Source organism: Drosophila montana, unplaced genomic scaffold (genome assembly GCF_035044405.1).
Source record: "Drosophila montana isolate Dmon_TW-CO22-7 unplaced genomic scaffold, ASM3504440v1 contig_1624_1, whole genome shotgun sequence".
Classification (NCBI taxonomy): Eukaryota; Metazoa; Arthropoda; class Insecta; order Diptera; family Drosophilidae; genus Drosophila; species Drosophila montana.
In genome coordinates this window covers 1,273,097-1,291,980 of record NW_026996559.1, presented here as the reverse complement: position 1 = coordinate 1,291,980, position 18,884 = coordinate 1,273,097, and the positions used below count along the sequence as shown (strand labels likewise).

Genomic DNA, 18,884 nt, shown 5'->3' with positions numbered 1-18,884 from the left:
GCGCGAAAATCGATACCCATAACATCCAAAAATAAAATAATCGATATGAAACCAGCTGTTGTCACAAACAGCTGTTCAAGTTGGCAGCACTAGAAAGTGCAGCAGGTGGCAACACCAACCCATTGAATTCAAATTTAAGGTCAACAGTTGCCACAAAAATATATTTAAGCGACAAAAATCATATATATTATATTTTTAGATTTTTAGTGCAAAGGAAGCTATTTTCATAGGGTATTCCCATTGTCGATTATTCCGATTATCCAATTTTTGCAGAAATCACCCGCCATTCTGCTCGAGAAATTGTAAATAATCAAAATTTTAAAGTTGAAATTACCTATGGAAACTTCAAGGTATAATAGAATTCATTTTAAACAAATAAAGTAAACCAAAAGTGTGACAGGGTTAATAATTTATAATCATTTAACCTATTTCAAATGACACCAAGCTTTGGTCATTGATTTTAAAATGTACACTTGCTTATGGGATAAAATAACAACCGTATAAATAAACAATTTTAATATTATGCATATACATATATTGCAGCCCACTGTCCAAAGGTTACCTTGCTTCTTGCCCGGCGTCCTTGCTCCCAACATGCGCCCGCACAAGCCGAGCGAACAGGTGCGACTCGTTTCAATAATTCGTTTTCACCATAAATCACCGGCTTAAATGCATGTCCTTTGCGCTAATCGTCCGCCTGCTTTACCTGCCCGCCGCCTGCCTCCCGTCCGACTCCCGTCCGACTCCCGGCTGCCAACCAGCCAGCCAGCCAGCCTGTCAATGGCGAGATGTGTGTGTTGCCAACTGCCGTCAAACTGGTTACAACAACTTTCGTTGCGGTTGCGTCGCCGAAGAAGTTGCTCACCGAGTGGCTGTGCGGGCTGTCGCGCTCAAGACAGTCAGCTTTTTAACTTGGCCAGAGTCGGTCGCTTGTCGCGCGCTAAATCGCCAGTTGTGCAATCTCTCTCTCTCTTTCTCTCTCTCTCACACGGCTCAACCGTTGTGCATTTTGGAAAGGTGCGCGCGTGCGCGGTAAAAAGTAAAATAAAGGCGAGCGAGTGTTCTGCAAGACGGAGCGTGAAGTGCAGCACGCTGTTCTGTGTGTTTTTGTTTTTGTTTTAGTTTTGTTTTGTTTTGTTATTTGTTTGGCAAAAGCATGCGGAAAATCTGATCTGATTTGATCTGATCCTGAGCTATTGCGCAAGTCGGCATCAAGGTATCGCTATCTCAGTATCGTCTTACAATTCCGCTCGTGTGACACTTTTTCATAGTTGACGACCATTGCAAACTGGTTGCAGCGCGCGCTGCCCTAAAGCACCGTCGCGCCCGCTTGTATTTCACCTGCGCCACCGCCACAGAACGCGGTCATGTTCATTTCATGCAGCCGCTGACGCTGCCTCTCAGTAGAAACGACATCACCACCAACAGAAACTTTGAAGAGCACGCTGCTCCAGGATGTCGGACATTTACTATTGCAGCAATAGCCAGGTGAGTCCAAAAGCGCGTTCTAACTCAATTAACTGGCCAGCGCTTATCAAGCAAAAGCAACTTAGAAGACCTGCAAAATAAGAATCTACTTTACTTATAAACAATAGCACAAGTTTTACCTACTTAAATCTTAATTTATAGTTCAACAAAAAATGAACAAGCAAGGCTGGGTTTTTGTAGAATTAGCTGGGTAGCCCTATTATACAAATATGGCTAAAAAAGAGTTTAATGATACTGTGTAGTTGTATAAGACAGTCAGATGATAACATCCTCCTTTAAATAGTCACATATATTCTTAATCAGATCGAAAATCCAACCAGAAGTTATTTAAGAATATAAGGCCCATATTGCTGTTTACAGGGTATCACATTCGTCTATTGTTGCTTATTTTAACCTTTTCTTTTTAAATCTATTTTTGGTTATTTATTTTCTAACTAAAAATGACTGACGACAGAGACGTTGCCATATTTGATGGAGTTAAGCGGTTTTCCAATCGTTGTTGTCGTTTAGCATAATTGGAAAATGTTGCTGTGTTAATTAATGAGACAAAAGTAAAAGTGAAAAAAACGGTCAAAATACAAACTCGAGCTACCCATTTGTCATATTTGTAATTCGATTATGCAATCGGACTGATGTCTTATAACTTACAGACCTATCGATAACAAGTCAATTTGTTTAAGACTAACGGCACTGCAAGTCACAATAGTTATGCACAAAATGTATTTACATACATATGTACATACATAAAAGCAAGATGTGTTACAAATGTACCAAAACTGGGGCTTTACTTATGCAGTGGTACACTTTGACTGGTTTTTAATAAAATGTTATCCTTCATTATATATTCGCTTTTGATTTTTAATAAAATTTAATAATATCTTGCGACATTTCAATGTGTAGTAGAGTGCAAATATCAAATATTAAGTATTTGTATACACATATTTATTCAATGGAAGAAATTTGTGTATATAAAAACCAGAAATGAAATACGTTGGCTTAATTATTTATTTGTTTATTTTTGGTTTGAATAAATTACATTTAAAAAGGTTACACTACGACTGATATCAAAATGTTACGTTTTGATCGAATTTTGTACTTTTCTTGCAATCTTTGGTACACATTTTTTGTATCAAGTGGCAACCGTGAAGGCTGCTACTGTGCAAAATTATGGAAATTATAAAGCCGGGCGCTTTGGCACGCCCCGCAGAAAGCTGGTGCGCAATCAGTCAGCAGCAGCAGCAGCAGCAGCGGCAGCGGCAGCAACAGCAGCATCCATAAGCCAGTGAAAGTTCGTCCCGTTATAAGCCAATTTGCCTTAGTAACTTACTTTTGCTGGCAACTCTGTTGTTGGTGTTGCTGCTGCTGCTGCTGCTGCTGCTGCTCTGGGCGCATGGCCGTTAACATTTTGCCGCCTCTTTTATTGCCAAGCCGCGCTGCTGTTTTATATCAAAAGAAATCAAAAGTTTTGCTGCGTGCGTTGTCGACGGCTTTTGTTGGTTTGTTGCTGTTGTCGTTGTCGTTGTTGTGATTTTAATTTGCAACTGTTTTAATGCAAAATGCTGCTGTTTTGCTGCTTGTGTTGTTTTGACGGCTAGCTTAATGCCATGTCTAAATTTGTTTGTGAAATTAAGTTGGGAGACTTGGCTTTTGTTTATCGGTGAGAATTTTTTCCAAAGCAAAATATGTCGCCGTTAACATTAACAACAATGCAGACAGCGGCAACCGAACCAAGGTTTTCACTGACCAAATTTTTGCTTTTTGTATTATTATTTTTTTTTTTTAAATTTTTTGTTTGTTGTACCCTGACAGTTATTGTTATTTGTTGCTGTTGTTGGTTTGCAGGGCGTGTGGTTCAGGGCGTGCAATTCTGTTGTTGTTGCTTTCGACTATTGAGCAATTTACAGTTTCTGATCGCCCGCTGTAATTTAAGCCATTGCTGCTTTGATATCTGTGCCTATGTATGTATGCACATATATGCATATGTATGAGTGTGTGTGGCAAACATTCCAATAAGTCTAGTCTAGACTTTAAAGACTCGCACGGCCAAAAGTGATTGCGGCGACAACGACAACAACAAAAACAACAACAACAAACTCGTTTGGCTTAGAAAAACGCAACAACTTTCAGTTGTCGGTCTAAAGCTAGGCTTATCTTGGTTTTGCTATTATTGTTGCTGTTCGTTTCTTTTTGTTTTTTGCACAATCACCAAAAGACCAGCCAGCGGCTAAGCTGACGCCATCGCCACAACATAACACCCACTCCCAACCCACAATGACCCCTCCCCCTCTCACCGTACTAGCCAATAAGGCAATAACATTTTTCCACTGATTACGTTGCATATCTTAAAGTCTGATAAAAAGTACCAATATAAAAAGCATTTAAAAAAGAGCGAAATTCCTATTCCTATATTTGTGTATGCCACACAAGGACTAGCAAAGTCGAGTGCTTTCCAATAAGAGTGAGAGTATATTTTGGCAAATGTACATACATATGTATGTATGTATGCATGTACATATGTTTGATGTTTTCATAGCAATGCGTTTTCCAGTTGAAATTTGCAGCCATGTGCTGCAACAGGTTCGGGCAGCAGCAACAACAGTAATATAAAATGTTGTTGCCATTTGCCAAATGCCACACGACAGCAGCAGCAGCAGCAATAACAAAAACAAGGTAGCAGCAGCAGCAGCAGCGACTAGAAAAAAAATAATAATAGCTTGTCTTTTGTACTTATTTCTTACATTATTTTTATTTTTGTTTGAGACATGCTCCGTTTTGGTTTTTTATATTTACTTTTCTGTTTGAGCGCAATTCATGTTTTGAGTGCAAAAGTTGAGCAGCAGCTTGAGTGACCTTTCATTGCGGCTGCCAGCATCGATCTGGCCACCCTCTAAACGATCGCTAATGGCAACGCTGTGCACACACACACACACACACACACAATAGAATGCCATGAACTTTCTCTGCCTGCACAAAGCACAGCAGCTTGCTGCGGCTTCAGTCTGCGTTTTTTTTCAGGCTTGCATTTTTCTTATTTCTAAATTGTCATTGAAATAAATTAGAACCAAAAGCCAAACACACAGCAACAATGAGGATAGCCCACAATAATGACAAACCCAACAACAACCATGTGCAATTCCAAAGTCTTAACAAAGTTGTCGACTGCGGCGGCGGCTGCGGCAGCGGCAGCGGCTGCTGGCAAAGAAAGTAGCACAATTCATTGGCAGTGCCTGGTTGTTTGTTCATCATCAACGTTGCCGTCGTTGTTGCTGTCAGCTTCAAGCATTTTATGACTTTTATAAGCGGCGACGCCGAAGCGCTGCCAACTGCGATTTATTGTAACTGTATGTGTGTGTATGAGAATGCTTTAAAATTGGATTTCCTTTCGATTGTGAGTATAGGTGTACATGCATACATATGTATATTCATGTGTGCGCCCTTTACTTTCCAATTCGCAGTGCTTTATTATTATTATTGTGGCCGCCCTATTGCCAAATTACTTTTTACTGTCTTTCGGACTCTAATTTTAGGGGCACTGTCACGCCCAGACTTTTACGCGCAGCCGTGCCGATTGCAATTCGCTTAGCCTTGAACTGCGCTAGCGCCAACGTTGGCAGCGACGCTATGCGTTGGCGTCGCTGTCAAATTTATTGCCTTATTCATTGTAGTGATGTCGTTTTGGCTGCTTTTTTTTAAATAACTAATGAAATTTGGATGGACAGTGATATTTGGCACCGGAAATTAAAATTTATGTTTGTGGGACAGCCAGAGCCACCGTTAAAGATTGGGGCCAACCTTGAACTGTTTCCAGGCGCAATGTACATCTACATATGTGGGCATCGATTAATCAAATCATTTCGTTGATTACATTTTAAACTTTGAAGCTCTCAGGCCAATAATTAAGTTAATTAAACAATTAAATGTGTTATAGATAAGTTTTTTTTTGGCTATCGCACTTCACGTATACACAAACTGGAATTTAAACTGTTTTGTGGCGCAAAGTTCATATCTACCTGCGTACATATGTATGTAGGTTCAAGCAGTTATCAAATATTTAAATCAGGTTATTTAAATTGAGCTATTAGACTGTTAGGCTAACAGCTAAACAATTTGATATTATGTGCTATCGATAAATTTACGCTGCTATCGACTTCAAAATCCAATTGGCATATGCTGCCATATGTCAATGTACATACATACATTATACACACGCACATACATACATTAGTGTATACATACTAAAGTATCGATTATTCAAATCATTTTTCTCTTCAAATACAACTTTAAAGCTCTTACAGCAACAATTAAACTTTTTAATATACTGTTAAATCAGAAAATTGATGTAGTTATCGAACAACACATCGAATTGGACTTAAAAGAACTTGCTAATTGGACATTTGGTAAGCTGTGCCATTCTAACGTACGTTGATCTCATGTTCATGATTTATGCATTTATTTATGTTTGTATATTCCTATGATTGTGCACATTTTGATCCTCATTATGTGATCTGTTTAATATTCTGGCCGTAACATACAAATTCAATGACCCCTATGCATAATTATTTATATATTTATAAATGTATATACATATATATATATATATTGTAAATATATATATATACATATATATATATGTATATGATGTGCGTGGTTTGTTAATATATGCATACAGATCAGTTGTTTTTGCGGTCTTCTTAATGCTCTTCTTTGTTATAATACATACATACATACATATTTTCACCCACACTTCGAGGGTCCAAGTCACATTCTGAATAAACAATTTGGAACAAATGAAAACTGAAACACAGTCAGGGCAAGCCGGGCAAGGGGAATAATTGAGATAAATGTCAAGAAAGCGCTCGGCGGCATTTCAATTAATTGTATTTGTTTTCGTATCATTTTCAGCATTGGACGTGTTCACCTTTTGACTGTTATTGTTGTTGTTGTTACTGCTTTTGTTGTTGTCGTTGTTGTTGTTGTTGTTGTGCGCAGAACTTTCTACTTCATTTGAATGCAAAACAAAATCCATGAGACCTCAGAGCCAAGTCAAAAGGCCCAGACGAGGCCAAATCGCTGTGGAATTGTGTCTAGATGAGCAGCTTGTTGCGTTGCATTTTGATTTGCAATAGTTGTAAAATAAATACATATGTACATACATATGTGTGCACATACTCATGCACATACACATACACATGCACATATCTTTGGCTGTATGTAGGTGGCAATTGGCCATGCCCAGTCGTATGAGTCAGCTCTCTAGTTTCTGTTTTTAACACACCCAAATCCAACCCAGTTATTGGCGCTTGGAAAAATCAGTTTCGACTTTGTTGATGCCTCAGTCACGTCGCTCTTGCCTGGAAAAGGCGCCATCCCCAACCCCTGTCTCGGTCTTGCTCTCAGTCACCGTCCCAGAGTCACGCACGTCGCATGGGAGACATGGAGGCGTGGCAGCCACTTTGAGCAGTCCACAAAACTGTTGCCCGTTGCACCATTCGCCGCCGTTTGCCGCTTGCCGTTTGGCGCTTTCGCCGTGAGGTCGCCAATGTTGGCTGCATTTTGTGGCCGTTATTAATTCGTCACGACTGAGTGGCAGCTGCTGCTCCAAGCGCCAGCTGCTTGCTTAAAGGGAAATTAGTGAAAAGCTGTCGCTGTCGCTGTCACAGCTGCCGCTGAGCGTCCGCACGTGGCTGCTGCAGCATCTAACGATTTCCGTTTAATACCCTTTCCACATGCTTCCAACTAGAGATGGGCGCATGCCGTGATTTCCAGCGTTCCACGAGCACCCACAACGCGTTCGTGTTGGAATTCGGTCAGCAGGACTCAACGGGACCTAGAATGATGCAATGAAAAATCGATAAATACATAAATATATCGATATTGGCAAGAAATAGTACCTTAATTTATTCAAATTGTCATTAAAATACATTAAGTACTGCCATTTATTCAAATATGCATAAAAATCGATTCATAATCGAACCTTTAATTGATTGCGTTTTAAACAAAAATTCTTTACAAATTTGTCTCCATAATTCGAAGGTCTTTCAGTCGAGACAAATGTACGTTTAGCCATAAGTCGCCTTTTCAATTGAAAAATAAAACAATTTTTTGATAAATGGCCATTATGGATAACTTATTTATTAATAAATATATGAAACTTTGACTATCTCATTATTCATTTCGCCTTCTGCTGCATTTGTGCCAATTAATTAAACCATTTGCCAAGTTTGTGTAACCCGCAGCTGATTATAAATTGAATCGTTGCCTTATAAAAATTATGGCATTTGACAAACTAATATTAATACTCATATCTGGCTAAATACCCTGTCGACTTCCGCGTTTTACAAACTCTCAGACAATTTGCTGATAGCAAAGTTATTCAGATTTTCGAAACTTTGTCATTCCCATAATCTTTTTCCTGTTTTACTTGGGTAATGTCCCTATGCTGTAGCCTTTTCCAGAGTTTATTTTATATAATCTATAATTTACTCACTGGGTTTTCTGTTTGTTCGCTTATCTTGTAACTCTTACAAATATTTTTGTGAAATTTTCCGTAGAGGAAGTCGGCTTCTCCAAAGCTATTTCCGCAATAGTTCAGAAAACTAAAATTGAATGGGAAAAATCGCGATTGTATGCTTGTACTCAGATATATTTATATTATATCGTAATAAACAGTTATATTTAGTCAACAATCCATGCTATATAGTATATGCACCGTACCTTGCGTGTGTTACGAGCAATTGAAATGATATCGTATAGAATCTTGTGTAGTCAGTAGCTTCTTGGTTATTTGATATAGTACTATAAACTATATCAATATAACGATTAGCCGAAGCCCGAACCGGATCATATTTATTATATACAAAATGGTTCGGTTCAATTTAAAAGTCTTTTGAGGGAGACCCAGTCTCCATAACATTTCAGTTATCCAAGAATATTTGATAGATGCCATTTTTGGGTAGAGATCATACATAGCGCCCAACTTTTAATTGAAAATATATATGGGATGCAATATTTTCATTACAGCAGGCAGTTATCAATTTAAAATTAAGCTGTTTGATTAAAATATTGGACATATGAACATATATAAGGCATAAACACAAAACTGGGCATGTGAAAACAAAGGTTCAGGTTCCGCAGCTTAAGGCAAAGAGTTAGTTCGAACCGTGAACCGAACCAGCGACAATTTGTTTTGTTTGGCTGGCAGCCCCAATGTATGTCTATATATATGTGTGTATCTGAATTTTAGATATGCGCTAGTTATTTGCATTGTTATCAAAGCTACAGAAAATAAACTATTTCTCAGAGTTCATTAGAGAAATGAAATAGTTTTCCAGCTTTTCGGCACGTGGGAACTTAATTTACACACATGCACATGTGTACTAGAGCCTAATGTTTATAATTGGTATGCATAGTACCTATTTATGCTCCGAGTCAAAACCTAATAAATATCCCACAAATTTTATGATAAAACAAGAAAAAATGGATATCTTCGGTTAACCGTTCAGTAAATTTGGTCAAGATATCTTGAAGAACAAAAACTCATTGTTTCGCCGATTATTCCTATGGCAGCTATATGATATAGTGGTTCCATTCCGACGTATGTACAGCCCGCAACAGAAAGACAGACTGACATATGGCTGTTGATTCTGATCCCGTCAATTGGATCGGAGTTGTCTCCTTCTATGCACATGGCCAAAAATATAGAAAGGTTTTAAGAAATCGAATAATTACTTAAATAATTTTGTGAGGGCATCTAAAATTTCGTTGTGGCACTTCATTCAATATTTGAAATTTGTGCTCGATGCACTTATCAAATGCAATTGCAAACTTTCGTTTGTGGCATGGAGGTCAGACAATTGTTGGGGAGGGGGGCGCAGCTGGTGGGGGATACACGGGGGCCGCTGTGAAAGCGACAGAGTTCAAAAGACTTAGGCCACGAACTCGTTTGCCATTGACAAGTGTCATTTGAAGAAGAAGAAGCGCATTTCGAATTGTTTGTTCGCCATTGCAATATTTGTCGAGGTGCTTGTTGTTGTAGCTGCAGCGAGTTCCGCAGCGAAAGCGAATTTTTTGTGCCAACTGCAGTCAAAAATTCAAAGCCAAGGCGAAAAAATGCAGCAAAGTCGCCAGCGAAATGAAAGTGTTTTGTTTTTGTTGTTGTCCCCCAAAACACGTTACGGCAACATTGCAGCGAAAAACACACACACACACACACACACACAGACAGTGGGCGGCAATTGATAATTCCCACGGAGATTTGGTTGCGAATCTAATTAGTTTCAGCTTAAATATTTATGCTCTTGTCTAACTAATTTGGTTTTTGTTACATTTTTCGGCATAAATATTAAAATATTCATATATTTTCTAACAACGAGCCAACGACTCCACGGTGCAACGGCAACATGTTGCGTCCAAACATGTTTATAAGCGGCTGCATCCAATGCTGGCGTGTGCTGTGCATGTGTGTGCGTGTGTGTGTGGATTTTAATGAATTTTCCTAATTAGTCTTGTGAAAGAAAAGCGAAAACGAAACGTGGCATAGGTTGTTGTTCATGGTGCATTGTTGTTGTTATTGTTGCTGTTGCTGATGCTGCTGCTGCGGCGGTTTTTGGTGTCGCTGGAGCATTGTTGATACAAAATGTTGATAGCAACATAACAAGGCAAAGTAAAAGTTGCTGAATCGAAAATAAAAGTTCAGCAACTGCGCCGCCAAAATATGTAAATCTGTATGGGTGTGCTTGCATATGTATGTGTGTAAGCATATTTAAATAAAAAGATGAGCAAGGGAAACGCTGCCACAACTTTCTTTTGGCGCTGACTTCGCAGCTGACGTCGACGTCGACGTTGATGTGGACGTCGCTTGGGGCGCTGATCGCTTGACATTGGCTTCGTTTATGGGCCGTCATTGCGGGCGCTGGTTTTTTTCTTTCTTCTTCTTCGTCTTCTTCTTGTTTGTTGTTTTTGTAATCTTTTTGACATGCCAACTGCTAAAAGAAACACAAACAAACACAAAACTTAACTGGAGCAGTTACTTTTGAGCTTGAGTCATGGCCCCCCGCCGAACCCGTTGTTCGTTTGGTGTGTTAAATTTTGTGTCCACGCCACAATTAGCACCTGTCGGCCGCGCATGTTGCTTCCATTACCATATCTGTAAAAAAATACTGGCAGAATTTTGTTGTTAACCATTAATTTATAACATTTTGGAAATTGCAGATCAAAAAAGCTCGCGAAGCGGACAAAAATGCTGCCGGCGGTAATCCAATGGCAACAACAGTAACAAACACATCAGGAACAACAACTACAGCGGCAGTTGACAAAAAGAACAACAACAACAACAACCACTGCAGCAGTAATCGTAACAGCAGCAAAGACAAAAGCAAAGAGATGCAGACAAATGGCGGCAAAACCAATTGGAAGGTAATTAAACGGAAATGTAATAAAATACTTAGTTATGCACACACACACACACACACACACACATGTACACATTAACATGTATGTAAGTCAGTGTGTGCAATGATGTGCAATAATTGGAGAAGAAAAGCGTAAAGCTGCAGATGAAAGAAGGAAATGTGTGAAAGAGTGTGAGGTAACATGATTTGTTTGCACGTGCGCGCTCTCTGCTCCGTTATGCGGCCGAGTGACTTTTGGCTGACTCCCCTCTGGCTGGCACGCATAAACGAGAGCGAATGAGAGAGCGGCGCGCGCTGCTGCTGTGCAATTGCAACACACAAAATGCAAATGCCGCTAATAAGTTAACCCCAAAACTGACTACTTACCATAGTCTCTGTGCGTCTGCTTATGTGCGACATGGTCAATAAACGCAGTTGTTGATTATGAAATGAGGAAACCATTTACGCGCTCGCGCGCTCACTCGCTTTTCTCGCAATGTTTAATTACATTTTTGTGCTTTTTGCTGCTCATTTATTTTATTATTATTATATGTGCGCACATACATACATACATGCATCTGTATGTATGCATGTTTGTTGACGCTTTGCCGCGTCAAGCGGTGGCGGCAGCATCACGCAGAGAAAAGTAGGCCGCGACGCGACCTGTTTACTGCCAGCGGTCCGGCCTGGCCCGGTACGGTGCGGCCCTCCTCCCGTCATGGCAGCTGCTGTTTTATTTTGCTTTACTTGCGCTTTAATTAATTTTCTAAAGTGTGTTTATGTGCATACGATGAGTTTAAGTTCTCTGTGCCGTGGCACGTTCGCAATTGCAACATTACCCCACCGCACGAATCTCCAAGTAGTCCGTTATTAACATTGTGAACCAATTGCGGCACAGCCAACTTAGCGTGTATGTAGATGCTGCCAGCCTTTTGATCCTTCTTCGCCGTCTGCATAGTGATGCCAGATCCTTCCACATGGGTTATCCATGTGGCTTCCCTTGCTGCTTTTCTTTTTTACTGCTTAAAGTTTTTAAAATATGAAAAGCAAAATTGTAAACAGTCAAATTGATTCCGCAATTAATTCGAATAAAATGCAATTTAAAGCGCCACTTCCTTGGTTTCATGCTGCGGTCGTCATGCTGCATGCAAACATTGCACTGCATTTGCATGCACAGCAGCAACTAAAAAAAAGAAACAAAAACAAAAACAAAAAAGTTAACAACACAAAAATCAAATTATAAACTATTTCAAGTGCATTACCAAGGCACTTGCCGTGATCGGGCGTTCGTTTCGATGGTTGATTTAACGGCATGATTTGGCGCAAAATCAAAGCGTCTAATTTTAAGGCGCTTTGTGGTCATTGACCACGCGAACCGTGGCTGTAAAAAAATCTGTTTCGGCTATGTCACTAATTATAAACTTGTTTTTTTTTTTTTTTATAGGGTCTCGTCCAAAGCAATCCCAATGGCAATGGCGTCTTGCCAACAGCAGCAGCATCTCAGCCAGCCAAGGTTTTCCACAACACACGCTGCACGCGACACCACAAGCCCCATCACACCCACAGCAATGGCGGCGGCGTTGCAGTAGCAGCAACTGTGGCATCCGTACCTGGAGCTGATCAGCGAGATGGGGATCGGCACCATCAGCACCAGGCACAGCAACAGCACCACCTGCACCACATGCACAGCCACAGTCATAACCATGCCCATCATGGACTGCGTCGCAAGTCAGAGTCTGTGCTATCCACCGACTCGGACATACGCTTCACCCGCCGCAAGTTGGGTGATAGCCAGAAGTGCGGATGCGCTGTGATAGCCGGCTTCCTTATTGCCCTGCTGGTGGCCGGCGCCTTTGTCTATATAGGCTGTAAGTAGCTGTAGCCAAGTGCCCAGCGGACGAGTTTAACGTAAAGTGGTATGCACTTCAATTTCAGATACATACTTTCGGCCGGAGCCGCTGCCGGATCGCGTGTTCCGTGGCAAGTTCATGGTGCTTAACGATAAATGGAGCATGGAGCTCGCCAATCAAAACTCGCTCCGTTTCCAGCACAAGGCACGTGACTATCGGGAGCGCATCAATCTAACGTTACGTCGCTCCGACTTACGTGAGGCCTACGAGGGCAGCGAGATTCTGGCTTTAGATGGGTAAGAAAAATATCGAGATCGGATGATACGAGTGCATCCAATTGAGCCATTGATATATATGCTATAACATATGCATATGCTCTTCCACAGCAGCGAGGACAACAACAACATTATCGTGCACTTCAACATGATATTCGATCCGTATGCGGGTCTGGTCAGCAGCGGCGAGTTGCTGGCGCTTTTCCATGAAGAGTTAAGCGATGCACAAAGTCGGCATTTTGCCAACATGACCGTGGATGTGTCAAGCGTGACCATTAAGGAAACCACCGGCCAGATCGAGGAGCCTATCATGTCCAGCTCACCGCTTGGTGGCCATGATGAGACCACCGAGCCGACCACCACAACACCACGTCCGCTGCCGCGCCGATGCGAGCCACTGCAGCTGAACTATTGTCGCAATGTGGGCTACAATGTGACCACCTATCCGAATATGCTGGGTCACGCTACCTATGAGCAGGTGGTCGAGGATGTCATTGTGTTCCGCGAGCTCGTCGACGGCGAGTGTTTCCGTGAGGCCTACGACTTTGTCTGCCGTCTACTGCAGCCACCCTGCGAGACGCACGGCATCAGCCAGCAGCCGACGCCCGGCGCCATCTGTCGCGAATATTGTGAGGCGTTCATGGCCGGCTGTGGCGGCAGGCTGCCAGCACGCTTCCGGCAGCACTTTGATTGTGAACGCTTCCCGGAGTCGACGGGCACACAGTCGTGCCAGCAGAAGCCCCACTGTGTTGGTGACATGCAGAGCAATGTGCAGAGTCCGCGTTTATGCGATGGCTACGCCGATTGTCCGGATCTGTCGGATGAACGCAGCTGCGCCTTTTGCGCCGCCAATGCGCTCTACTGTGGACGCGGACGCGCCTGTGTGCCGCGCAAGGCACGATGCGATGGGAAGGCCGACTGTCCGGATGGCGCTGACGAGAAGGATTGCCGTGAGTAGAAGCTGATAAAAATACCGGCTGTGTAACTAATTCCTTTATTCTACAAACAGTTTCTATCGCTCCATTGGCCGCGGATCTACTGCAACCCGAGCCCTTGGTTCCGTATTTGCCACGCTTCCATGCCGCCGGCTATGCTGTCTTCTCCGAGAAAGGCGTAGTGGGCAAACTGTGCGCTGAGGGCCTAGAGGGTGATGCCAAACTAGTGGTACGCCAGACCGTCTCGGAATCCTTATGCAAATCGCTGGGCTATGAGTAAGTGCATCCATTCACGCGGGGTGGTTAATAAGTACGTGTCCATAATTGTATAAAATATACAAGATATAGATGCATTATTTTTATGCAAACATATTAAATAGCCCGTCTGCGTAAAAATGACATAAATTAATGTAAGACCTGCTTGCAAAAATTTGAATTTCGTAACGACTCATGAAACGTTACAATTTTGTGTACGTGTGGCAACGCTAACAACTAATCAACAGAATGGCAAGGCTTGTTGCTAACAAAAATTGTGCTGAATGTTTTGCAAGGTGGCAGCACTGTGATCCTTCTTTTTTGAATTTAGCGCCATTTAATCGCTTACTAATTATCTTCTGCAGATCTGTGGAAATCTTTGATGTACAAAATGATACGGAAAAACTGTCGGATTATGTGCGCGTTTTAGATCCGCATGCGCCGGAGATCAGTTTCATACGAACCCACTGCCCCAAGAGACAGGTGCTCTACGTGGGCTGTGGCGATCTGCGTTGCGGGGTGCAGTCGGCGCTGCCCAATGCCAAGCAGCATCTGTCGCTGCCCAAGATGTCAGCCCCGGGTGATTGGCCGTGGCTGGTGGCATTGTTCCGCGAGGACATACACGTCTGCGATGGAACGCTTATATCACCGGACTGGGTGCTGACCACAGAGGGCTGCTTCCAGGGCCAGCCGAGAGCCACCTGGATGGCAATAGTGGGTGCAGTTCGTTTGTCAGCGAAGGCGCCGTGGACACAACGTCGCCGTATTATTGGCATGATCAAAAGCCCTGTTGAGGGTTCCACAGCGGCACTGGTCCGCTTAGAGACGCCGGTCAGCTTCTCGGATCATGTGCGCCCCGTTTGCCTGCCAGACGCACTGCAGCGCCAGCAGCAGCAAACGCCCATACAACGGCGCGCCTACGTACCAGTGGCTGAGCGCCTAGAAGCTCCGCCAGCCCAGCATTCCCAGCGCCGGCTGGCCCAGGAAACTCAGCAGTTCTTCCTTATACCCTCACAGCACGAGCAACACGAGGGCTCAGGTGCCAGCGCCGATGACCATGAAGACGCTGCTGGCTATGACTACCTGAAGGCTGAGTCTGCCGCATCCCAAATGCCGCGTGCCGAGGCACTGCAACAGGTACCGGATGGGGAGGAGCACCCCCAGCTGAACGCTTATCCGTTGCCCGACAGTGCCCCGCAAGTCAACTACTATGGCGCATCCTCCTCTACACAGGCGGCCAAAACCACCAAGCCACCCAGCACACCAGAACAAATCTGGACGAACTGCAACACGCTCGGCTGGTCCCGACAGCGCGATCATCTGCAGCGCGTGCAGCTAAAAATTGGTGATATGGCGCCCTGCGAGAATATCTCCATAACGACGGTCAACTCCATGTGCATGGAGGCAACCTACCAGAAATACGACTGCACGGTGAGTAATAACAATTTTTGGGAAAGATTATAATCATCTATACGGCATCACTATATCATACTGATGGATCGAAAATTAAGTATGAAATTTCAAGATATCTTAAACAAATTGATATGAGTGAGAGAGAGAGGTCGCGTGAACTGGATAGAGAGAGAGAGAGAGAGAGCAATTAACGTAAGAGCGTGCGCAGAGATAAACTTTTAGGTTGCCAACACATGTTATACAAAACTTACTTGAATTCATGAGAATCGCATAGTAGGGCAATACTAATATTCAGTTTTAAATTTGAATCGCAGCAAGAAGTAACTTTGAATACATATACATTACCATATACATACCTTCATATACGTACATATACATACACACATGCATACAGAATAAGACACACATAAATATATAATAGCACACGCACACACATACATATGTATGTACATACATACACACATACATAAACACATACATATGTACATACTTATATACATATGTGTATACATACACACATACATAGGTACATACATGTACACATGTATATATAAATACACGCATGCATATGTACATATGCATACACACATAAATATATATATACACACACACACAAATGTTAAGTTAATTAGATCGCCATCATAACTATTTAATGCATCATATACATACATAATTATAATTGATAATGATCATAGCAAGAAAACCAGCAGGCCTTACTAGAATTCTTGAGAATCACATAGTAGGGCAATGGTTAAAAATACGTTTTTTTTTTAATTTTGCATCGCAGCGAAAAGTTAATTTGATCCGCGTTTCATATAAAAGAATAAAAATGCATACATTACAGGCATGCACATACACACACACATGCATGTAGACATACATACGTATATACATATATACGGAAACATTTAACAACTTATATATACCAACATATGTATTACATACATACCATGCACACATGCATTCATATGTATGAATGCTCCTCATATATGTAATGTCATATATACATATACATATATGTACATATATTTAGTTGCATACAGTCAGCCAAATTTAATATGCAATTACATACATATATAACATAATCGATCAGTTTGGGAATTTTAGTTGATATGAGTCTTATTGAGTTTTCGGATTGTAATGTAGTTTTTATTAATGGGTTACTTATCTGCTAGGGACTGTGGTTCGACCTTAATGCTAGACGCAAAAAAAAGGTTCTATATACAACTTTGTCTTGGACAGACTAGGTGCTCCGTACGATTAGATGCGTATTGAGCGTGTTGCAGTTGCTAGCAGAGCCGAATGGGGGCCAGCGCTAGGAAGCGATCGTCGTGATTTCTTGTACAGCTGAAGACGCATCCGTTTGGGCTGAGACTCGGGTCGTGCCTGCTCCTGCCTGAGTCTGTGCAGCACAACCGAAGCCGATTGTTGCTGCTGCTCCTGCAGTTGTGCGCGGAGAAAGCAATTCTGGCGACTCACGGCAGCAGCAACTGGAGCGCTGCTAGGCAATGCGCCTATAAAACAGTTCTGGCGATGCACAGGTACCGCCACATAGTCCGTTCCATCCGGAACGTCCGGTTGAATCTCGCGGATGTCATCTGCCGAGCGTCGCCGCTTGACGGGCTCGATCAGGGCACGACGCAATTTTTGCCAGTCTAGACGCAGATAGAACAATAACTCGGGGCAGGGGAACAGCAGCAGAAAGTACTCCAATAGCTGCTGCTCAAACACGTAGCCCTGGCCATTGGTTAGCACCAGGCCGGCACGCTGGGCCTCGGGTATGTGAAAGCGAGCACAGGCTGTAAAGGTCATGGAAAAGAATAGGTAATAGGTAGGTTGCTGCCGTTGCAGTTGCAAATTTGAATATTTCACGTATGTATATGTATGTACCTTGGGCAATGATTTGCTCGTAGCTGCTGCCTGCCTCGCAAATGACGAAACTGACTTCGCCGTGAAAACTGATCTTTAGGCAGCTCTTCATATCCAATATCTTGAAATTCGATGATGACGCTTGCGTTCCGAATAACTGTTACTGTTATGTTGTTTTTTTTTTATTGCCGGTTCTCAATTGGCTTTTGTTCTTTGTGCGTGATGCGCTCACTTGCAATGCCGACGCTCGAATGAATGAAAGTTGGCGCGCGCTGTCTTCATTTATACACATTAGTAGGTGGGAAAGGGATGGGAGAGAGAGAGAGGGCTCCCAGCGCCTGAGCGGCCTTTGACCGATCTGGCAGTGCAGCTGCGCGCCTGCACATAGTCTATGCTCTGTCTGCAGAGTAGGTAGAGTTGTGCGTATTCAGGGATGTTTCTAGCATTTGCTATTTGTGTGCGTTTGCATGCGTGCGAGAGCGCTCGTGCTATGCGGCATATGCTCTGAGCGCGAGAATGGGATAGCGCCTTTCGCTCTGTTGTTGTTGTTGACATGACGTTACTCATCTATTTTGTTTTGTTTTGCTCAGTTACTGTTCGCGAACGCGTCGCTGCATGTCGCTTTTGTTACGTGACGTCACAATCGCTATAAACAGGGTGTCGATTTATAATGGCTCCCAAGCGAATTACTTAATTTCTAAAATTGTGAAATATTTTGTACACTTGCAGCAAGAGGAATATTCTGGCGCGCCCGTGCAATGCCTCATACCGGGCACTAATCAATGGGCCCTAATTGGTGTCTCATCCTGGCGGATTGCTTGTGGACCGACGGGCGTCGAGCGGCCGCGCATGTACGATAAGATTGCACCCAATGCGGATTGGATACGGGAGACGGTAAACGCGGTGTAGCCTATAGCCGCCAGCGGTACATTTATTACTCTGTAAAAACTAACGTGTATTATGTAAAAAGCAAGAAGAACCAACCTTAATCGTAATTTACTGCATGTTTTAACCTAATATTTTTATGTATTATTGTAACCATTTTTTATACCCTGAACCCATTAAAAATGGGTAAAAGGGGTATAATGTATTTGAGCAAATGTATGTAACAGGCAGAAGGAGGCATCTCCGACCCCATAAAGTATATACATACATATATTCTTGATCAGCATCAATAGCCGAGTCGATCTAGCCTTGTCCGTCTGTCTGTCTGCCTGTCCGTATGTATGAACGCAAGAATTTCAGAACCTATAAGAGCTAGAATCTTGCAATTTTGGATCGATCCTCCGAGAGTAAGCGCAGAACGAGTTTGTTTTCAATAATCGATAACTTGACTCGTTTTCAAGTAAAAATCGATATCGAAATCCTTTTTTTGAGCAAATCTCGTAAGTTATGAGAGCTAGAGTCCAA

General features: G+C 42.5%; 2 protein-coding genes across 4 annotated transcripts; one reads left to right on the top strand and one right to left on the bottom strand.

Annotated features, from left to right (window-relative positions):
* The first annotated feature begins 1,123 nt into the window (after window positions 1-1,123).
* On the top strand, window positions 1,124-18,769 carry LOC135440544 (uncharacterized). 3 transcript variants are annotated; one of them, XM_064699787.1, is made up of 8 exons: window positions 1,124-1,488; window positions 10,699-10,902; window positions 12,322-12,745; window positions 12,813-13,023; window positions 13,117-13,952; window positions 14,012-14,213; window positions 14,558-15,623; window positions 18,204-18,769. In XM_064699787.1, the coding sequence occupies exons 1-8, from the start codon at window positions 1,456-1,458 to the stop codon at window positions 18,381-18,383; spliced, it is 3,156 nt and encodes a 1,051-aa protein (XP_064555857.1). In that variant the 5' UTR covers window positions 1,124-1,455; the 3' UTR covers window positions 18,384-18,769. The 3 variants fall into 3 exon arrangements, with proteins under 3 accessions (XP_064555857.1, XP_064555856.1, XP_064555858.1); XM_064699786.1 differs by having other exon boundaries at window positions 1,126-1,488; window positions 13,114-13,952; XM_064699788.1 differs by lacking the exon at window positions 1,124-1,488 and adding an exon at window positions 5,751-5,885 and having other exon boundaries at window positions 13,114-13,952.
* Corp (Companion of reaper) lies at window positions 16,733-17,754 on the bottom strand. Its single transcript, XM_064699789.1, has 2 exons — window positions 17,496-17,754; window positions 16,733-17,404 (listed from the first exon to the last, which is right to left on the bottom strand). Exons 1-2 carry the CDS (start codon window positions 17,584-17,586, stop codon window positions 16,866-16,868), a joined length of 630 nt encoding a protein of 209 aa, XP_064555859.1. The 5' UTR covers window positions 17,587-17,754; the 3' UTR covers window positions 16,733-16,865.
* Window positions 18,770-18,884: the final 115 nt, after the last annotated feature.